Source organism: Pecten maximus, chromosome 19, assembly GCF_902652985.1.
Source record: "Pecten maximus chromosome 19, xPecMax1.1, whole genome shotgun sequence".
NCBI classification, from domain to species: domain Eukaryota; kingdom Metazoa; phylum Mollusca; class Bivalvia; order Pectinida; family Pectinidae; genus Pecten; species Pecten maximus.
This window is the reverse complement of record NC_047033.1, coordinates 5,775,217-5,783,819: the sequence shown is the minus strand read 5'-3', so window position 1 is coordinate 5,783,819 and position 8,603 is coordinate 5,775,217. Positions and strand designations below refer to the sequence as shown.

Below are 8,603 nucleotides of genomic sequence, written 5' to 3'. Positions count from 1 at the left end.
CAACTGGACAGAGGCAAATTCAACATGAAGCGCGCTATTGAACGGCTTTCAGTTGGCATTCATGGTCAATATGAATGCCAACTGAAAGCCGTTCAATGCTTAAATAAAGCTATTAGTCTATACGTTAAAAGAAGAAGGAATAAGCGTTAAGATATCATCTATTTGACAACTGTATAAAAACAGAAAACAAATGACCATCATGTAGGAATCGTTGAATAGACACATGTATGTAATATGAGCGTAAGAATATCAACAATTACTGATAGATCCAAGCTTAGAAACATATTACGGATTATACGATTCTTGTATAATGCTTGTAATACATCCCACAGTTTCAATATCGTAATGTTGTTTCTATCTTTTATTCTTTCGTGTGATTTTGTTGTGTTAATAAAATAGGAAAAAAATCACCTTTCTCAAATATTAGGGGAATCAATTTCAATTTTTGGTTTATAGATCAAGTATATGACTTACATTTTCTATGTAAGTTTTTAATCCAAGCCTGTACTTCAAAGTTTGGAGATCAGAAGTCTGTTGAAATCAAAGGAGAAAGATTATATCATTTGGCATTATTCTAAATGATGTTCCGAGTTATTAAAACAATAATTTATATCTCAGATGTCAAGATGGAATGAAACTAGATCAAAACAAGATATTTTGTTTTCAGTATTTGTGACTTAGTCAACGTCAATGCAATTGATATTCACATATTTACTCCATGTTTTATTGTCTTTGATAACGTTATTACCTCCCCCGATACTATCGATTATATTTAAGGAATGAAATTTATTCTTTTCAACGTTCATGAGGTCATAACAACATTTGCGTCTGGACATATTCCATGCGATTCATGGAATATGTCCAGAAGTCAATGTTGTTATGACCTCGTGAATGTTGAAAATAACTTCATTCCTTATATTTACATTATGAATATTTCTGATTAAACCTGTTTAAGCATGCAATATTTTTTTTTAAATGCATTTTTTCATGTTACCCGAGAGTGACGTCGGAGAGAGAACAGCCGTTTTCGCTGGAAAGTGTGAGACAGTTTCTGGTACAGTAATGATATAATTGTCTTAGTAACCATCATATCACACACAGTAACCATCATATCACACACAGTAACCATCATAACACACACAATAACCATCATAACACACACAGTAACCATCATAACACATACAGTAACCATCATAACACACACAGTAACCATCATATCACACACAGTAACCATCATAACACACACAGTAACCATCATAACACACACAGTAACCATCATATCACACACAGTAACCATCATAACACACACAGTAACCATCATAACACATACAGTAACCATCATAACACACACAGTAACCATCATATCACACACAGTAACCATCATAACACACACAGTAACCATCATAACACATACAGTAACCATCATAACACACACAGTAACCATCATAACACACACAGTAACCATCATAACACACGCAGTAACCATCATAACACACACAGTAACCATCATAACACACACAGTAACCATCATAACACATACAGTAACCATCATAACACACACAGAAACCATCATAACACACACAGAAAAAATGTAGTTCCATCTACAGCACATATTCTGTGAGATTTTTTTGAGTGATTTTTATGTTTTGAACATTTAGGATACCGTAATAACATTGGATTTACGTAAATGTTAGGGGCCGCGGTGGCCGAGTGGTTAAGGTGTCCCGACACTTTAACACTAGCCCTCCACCTCTGGGTTACGAGTTCGAAACCTACGTGGGGCAGTTGCCAGGTACTGACCGTAGGCTGGTGGTTTTTCTCCGGGTACTCCGGCTTTCCTCCACCTCCAAAACCTGGCACGTCCTTAAATGACCCTGGCTGTTAATAGGACGTTAAACAAAAACAAACCAAATCAAAGAGTAATAATTGAATGTATTAGACTATGAAATAACAGTTTCTCTAACATGACAGTACTAGCGATGTATATTGGTGATGGAAATTAAACAACAATTCCAGAGGCCAGTTTCATCAACACTACTTAACTAAAGGGAATTCCTTAACTTAACTTTCCATAGAAAAGTATTACATACGTTAATGGAGATTCCTTAACTGAGATTCCGCTTAAACTGTTTTCACATGAAAATGTTATAGGTTAAGACATTTCATTAAGTTAGGAACGTTGATAAAATTTCGAACACCGAATCAGGCCTGCACAATAAGTCCTGAAGTTTTGACTAAATATTATACATACAAATAAATTACCCAAGGCGGAAAGCCACGTGTTGAATATTGTAGCTACCATATCACTTTTTTGCGTTAAAATGTTATCAGATTGTACACAATAATACAGTGATATTATCGTATTTGGTAATTCAGCCATGGTAAAGATACAAACATTTGTAAGTGACATATGTTCTGCTTGGAATAGGTTGTCAGATGACGATAATGTTCTCTGTAGTCGTTTTCTAGACCGAATGTACCTGCTGATCGAAAACAACTCGACCGTCAAAATGAAGGAGAAAGGTAAAACCTGAGTGGTGGCCATTCTTATTATGAATCCAAATTGATAAACATTCAAAAGCCATTGACTACTATCTTCAGACGGGAATAGAAACATTGTAGTAATCAAAATGTTGTCATCATACTTAGACTGAAATTTCTATTGTCTTCATATTAAACGAAAGCATAACCTCTGGTACGTATCTAACCACGATGACACAAAAACTGATCACTGTATATAAACGAGCATATTTGATTTTTAAATACATATAACGTTACATTTTAAAAGGATAAGTCACAATGAAGCATTTTTGAAAGGCGATTCCAAGCATAATAAGAACTGATAGACTTTGGAACACTGATGGAAAAACATTTGTCAACAGATATATTTAGATACAAAGGCGATAGGGTTTGACCATTACCCTCATAAAACAACAGATATAGAACAACAGGAAGTTGAATTACGGGTACAAGTCCATCAAACAGGGACTTCATTTGTAAAAAGAAAACATTGCAATTCGTTGACATGCGTGCAGCGAGAACAAATAGTGTGAATCCATTAATTAGGATGCTAACAAATCCAATAATAGGTAAAATGTACTTGTAATTGATGTATCTCCATGGATTAGCCAAATATTGTGATTCCAAGCTGAATACTTACATGTATCTAATTGTGACGTAGAACCCGTCACAAAAGTCGGAGACAGAGCCCTCATCACAAAGCATCTCCAGAAATGTCCGGGTTATCAGCGGCAAATTGTTTCATCATTCGAAAACATTTCCAAAAATCTGTGCCGCATATGTCATTGCCGCCTCGCAATACCCAAACGGCATCACATGGTCACTGCTACACTTCATATAGTCAGGTATGGTACAACTTCGCTAGCCAAGGGTGTTCAATACGATACTCTCCTATTCACCCTTGGCGGATCTCACGACAAAACCGAAGTTCCCGCTGCTACATTTTGATTGGATGCGGTTAGGTTTAACCGACCAATTAAAACGCGCGTTGTAAATGTACACAACAAAGATGGCGGCGCCCACGGAGACATGTCGTGTGTGTCACAATCAGCTGCCAGCGAAGTCGAGAAGAATTATATTTGGCCCTACATTTAATGTTTTCGACCAGCTTAGTCAAGTGATAGGGTATGTTGCTCTCCAAACCGATGGTAAAAGTAAATATGTATGTGGATTCTGTTTTACAAAATTAAACAAATTGTCAAAAATCGACTTCGATCTCGTAACAAAATTGGAAACGCTGAAGAATGAAAAACAGAAACTTGTTTCAGAACTCAGAGACAAATATCTGACAAATATGCCACAAACACAAACACCTAAAAGTTTAAAGCGACCTAAGCCTCTGCAGCACACTCCAACACCAAGGAAATCAAAAAAGGCTCTGTGGACTACACCTTCACGTTCTACGCATGCTGTACAAACAGCGCCTGCTTCGACACCTAAAACGTCAAAGCCAGCTATAACCGGTGTGAAAGTTAAACTGTTTACACCATCAAAGATCAAGGTATGTATTAAATAATTACAATAGAAATAGACATTTTAAGATTTTACTTTTTCGGTACGTTACAGAGGCTTAGTTTGGGATTCTGAGTAGGGACTGTACATCAATAACCCCGATTTTTTTATAAGGTTTTAGAATGTATCTGAATACTTAATTTATAGTGTAGTGATTTTTAACTGATATCATATGTTACTCAGAATCATAAACCGAGTACCGGTGACAACTAAATTGAACTATGTCCTTCATAATGTAAATTGCAGGTAACGAGATATTTTTTTATGAATATCGTATAGTACACTACAGGAATAATATAATTGAAGGGACCTTCAATTAAGTTTTCTCCTTTCCCAATGCTTTATCTAACTAAGCAAATGCCTTATTATTTTCAGGTGTTGTACAGAATCAAGGACAAGGTCAGGTCAAAAGTATTGAGGGAAAAGGGTTCCATCGCAATGGTTAAAAGTATCATGTATGGTAAACCAGGAGCAGCCAAGTGTGTGTATTCAGCCCTCCAACAACCAATCAGAAAATGTGTTTTGAGAGACATTCAGAAAGAAATTTCTAAATTAACTTCAACATTAAATCTGTCATTATTTAGAAGAATAGACCACAAGAATCTGACATCATTTTCCTTTGAAAACATCATCACTGAAGTAAAGATATGGGCACCATTTTTTCATAACCTTATATCAACCCTGGTAAAGAACTCATCAATTGGAGAAGCAGTAGTGTCCGCTCTTATTCTGAAATTCCATAATACACACATGACAGCCTTCCATCATGTGATCGGACAGGTACTGGACCATTGTGGTGCCACTGATGAGGTTAGTGGATTGTAAATGCTATATAAAGGTTGTCATTTCACACTACTATGCAATATAATTATACTGATGCACTTACATGACATGACATGACACTTTCAAATTAAGTATTTTGAAAATATTTTCATATTTTAATCAATGTAGTGCCTCTATATATATCAAGTTAGTTCTTTAGAACTAAATAATACAAATGAAAAGAAAATACCTCTAATTTTTTTTCATCATTTGTGACTTTGTCTATTTTTGTTTACTTTCAGTGTATTGCAGTGCTGAACAGACTAGGTGTGTGTGTATCCACATCAGCAATGTCAAAAATGAAGTCAAAGCTACAGGATCACCAAAGTAAACAAATTGAAGACTTGTTAATCAAGGAGAAAATTGAGTTAGAGTGCAATGGTATGTATTAAAATTGGAGTTGTGAATCACAGGAATGGCATGATTTTTAAAAAAAATTTCAACTAGATATACATAAGTATTCTAGTACAATGAATATGTGTATTTCTAATATTTCATTTGATATTTTCTCAGATTCTCAATTTTATAGGATACAAGCAATTTATATTACTTCCAGTATCTCATTTCTTATATCAGATTTAATCAGACTGGCCTAATTATTTACATATAATTAATGTATACACTTTTTATCAATTCTAGGGCAAATTCAATTAGTAAATTAATGCTTTAAAAAGTTAAAACGTTCCTTGTAAAACTATGAAAACAGAGTTTTGTATTTTATAACATCCTTATCTATAATAAATATTGTTTTTGTTTGACATTGTCACTAATAATTTTCTTATATTTTATGTTTTTTTAACTTAACTGATATAATACATTCATGCATTAATGTTTAATATGCTGTCTTTTGATTTAGAACCTGCTCATCATGCTGTAGAGAAGCAGACTGACACAAGGGAGACACAAGAGGCACAGCTTGCAGTTGAGAAGGCATCTGGTAGGAGCAAGTCTAGTGATATAATAGGGGATAACATAGATATTACCAGAAGTGTGTCAAAAATGACCAAAGAAAAACGTCGGCAGAGCTGGCACTGGTTTTTACTGGTTGGTGTTGAAAAACGCATTTCTAATCCTGATCTTTCCGACATTGCACCAGCTGACATCAGTCTCCTAGAAAACTCCAAGTTTATTCCAAGTTTGGAAGAATGTCAGTCATTGGAGGAGAGATTTATATTTCATATCATGAGGGTTCTGGTTAAGCATGTAAATCATCTGAAGAGATATGAATGCTGTGTGCCAAAGTATCTTCAACACCCATTTATGAAGGAATCTTCCCAGAAATCTAATTTTGTCATATTAGACTTGTTAGATAAAAGTGAGAACAAAACAGAAGACATGATCAGTATTTTAGAGCATATCCATAACAGATATATCCCACACGATGCTGAATCTTCTGTCATAAAAAAGAAAGTGTTTGGTGGTGATGTGCTAACAAATGAGCGTGCATACTGGGCTCAGTTAGCAATGTTGAACAGTCCAAGTGATTTTGAGAAACTTGCAGGAGTTGTGCATAGGCCTGAGGGACTTCATAGAATGATGAATCTCCTTTTGGTAATCCTGTTGAAGTCAAACCAGTTCATTGTTCAAGTTACAAGGCATGTTTTACAATTTTCAAGTTATTAGGTAGATGTAGATTAGAATTCAGAATGCCATATAATTTTGAAATAAGTTCAATTTTCTTGCATACTTTTTAGAAACTGTTTTGATTCACATACCTGGGTGTTTGAATCTTCCCGATTGAGAACATGTCACAGATGTATCGCGTAAATCAGCAGTTATAATGAATCCTAATCAAACAAAATAAAAATGGAAACATTAAAAAAAAATCCATACAAATTATTTGTTAGTTTGCCAAGTTGGTCACCCTGGGAATAGCCAGCGTCACTTTAGGGAGGATATGTTCTCTGTAGTAGCTGGTTGCTACCTCACTGAACAACATACAGGAAGCCTTTCTCTGTCTCAATTACCCTTTTTCAGAAAAATGTCTTGATGAAATTCTAAATATCTCTTATTTTGTAAACAAATGCTGAAAACTTACCAAATGAATCTTGTATGAAAATGATATCATAATAAATAGGGTTACAATTCACCTTTAGAGAAGATCTCTCCATAATTTTTCCAGGGATTAAATGAACACCCTTGTGATGTTGATCTCTTTATTGACTTTAACAATCTGTGTTTGCATTAAGTTTTATTTTTTACTGCATGCAAGTTCATGGTGTTAATTTTTGGGTCTATACTACAAAACCAGTGTTGAGTCTTGCATGTCCTGTTCCGTACTAACACTGCTTCCCTAATATTGATATATAAACAGTCATAATCTGGTTTTCATTAATTATGTCAAGAAATCAATCTTTTCTTTTTTGTTTCTTAGTTCAACATTAACTCAATAGTAAAAGTGTTCTGCAAAATATAAAATGTTGTATTTTTCTTGTGATACAAATGTATTTAGTAATACTTTCTTTTAATATCATCATTAATTCTTTAAATAAATGCTTGATAAAGTTGTAAGGTTAATGGTAATAGACTTTTTCTTTGGTTTATAATAGAAATCTGTATGAAAAGCGTTCTTCTTTTAACTTTTTTTCATTTTTATTGTATTTCAGTTGATCTACCAGATCTTTTACAACAAGTCATCAGCAACTGATCAAGGAACTCTAGCAAACCTGAGGAATGTCATCAACCGTATTGATGTCCAAGGTGCAGAAAGTGTCATTGACAAGTACAGGTAATCATAAAAATGAATTTTAAAAAAGTTAGAAAAGTGAATTTCAACTTCAATAATATTTCAATCATAAACTTTCTCTACATTTATCCGTAAAATTGTAAAGTAGAAAATCATGTTCAGTTAGTTAATGTGCAAGTTGGAAACTCTTTATGTTTTCATAACTTGAAATTAAATGTGACTTATGTTCTAGGGCTCACTTTTCATTTATGGATGATGTCCTTGACTCTTACATTGTGGCAGCCTGTATGCATCTTTTGGGTCAAAGTGAGATGGAAGCCGAACCCAACAGGAAACAACCATTGTTTGCTATTGTGGATGACCATACCCGATACAAATTTTTGTATCAGATATCAAAAGATATTTTGTACAAGTACATCAAAGTAGAAAACAGTTGAGTGCATTTCTTATAAAAAGTTGAATTTTAATTTTTAATTAATTTAAGAAAATTATTTAATACAAATGCAATATGAAGATATCTGGAGAAGATATTCTCTACAAGTTGTTCAAGTTTTAATGTTATTTGAAAAAAATAGTGTAGAATGCTATAAAAAAATCTTGCTAGTTTTTCATTTATTGAAAAACAAATCAAATATCTTAACCATGGAAAACAAATATTAATCAATTTTACTTTTCTGAGAGATGGATCATTTCTTAAAGTCTACATGTACAATTTGTAAAGCTACATTTATATTGTGAATTTTAATTCATAATTGCAGACCTGGAAATGGTTAATGCACAGTATTCAGAGCTGAACGTCCAAAATGATGCACTAAAAGACATGTTCGATCATGTAGGAAACAGGTACGAGTGCGTGGAATGCAACAAAATTTTCAAGAAAGTTGGGTTCTTGAAAAGACATCTTAGCAGGGAACATGAATGGACATTTGGAGTGGACAGACAGGATGGTCATTCACCTGATCACATCGCCCTGTACAGAGCTTCCTTTATGAAGTGTGCATTGCTGTTGCGGGACATTGAGGATGCCTATAAAATGGGGGATGGTGACAGAATTACAGAAACA

The 8,603-nt window shown here is 34.1% G+C and overlaps 1 protein-coding gene across 1 annotated transcript; it reads left to right on the top strand.

The window, feature by feature from the left end:
• The first annotated feature begins 3,495 nt into the window (after window positions 1-3,495).
• LOC117317883 lies at window positions 3,496-7,889 on the top strand. Its single transcript, XM_033872851.1, has 6 exons — window positions 3,496-4,021; window positions 4,408-4,842; window positions 5,097-5,235; window positions 5,711-5,791; window positions 7,461-7,582; window positions 7,773-7,889. Exons 1-5 carry the CDS (start codon window positions 3,515-3,517, stop codon window positions 7,499-7,501), a joined length of 1,203 nt encoding a protein of 400 aa, XP_033728742.1. The 5' UTR covers window positions 3,496-3,514; the 3' UTR covers window positions 7,502-7,582; window positions 7,773-7,889.
• Window positions 7,890-8,603: the final 714 nt, after the last annotated feature.

Bases quoted from the DNA above. Each gene is read 5' to 3' on its own strand.
- LOC117317883 (XM_033872851.1), top strand. From the start codon at position 3,515: ATGTACACAACAAAGATGGCGGCGCCCACGGAGACATGTCGTGTGTGT. The intron at 4,843-5,096 runs GTTAGTGGATTG...GTTTACTTTCAG, and splicing joins ATTGTGGTGCCACTGATGAG to TGTATTGCAGTGCTGAACAG. The intron at 5,236-5,710 runs GTATGTATTAAA...CTTTTGATTTAG, and splicing joins AATTGAGTTAGAGTGCAATG to AACCTGCTCATCATGCTGTA.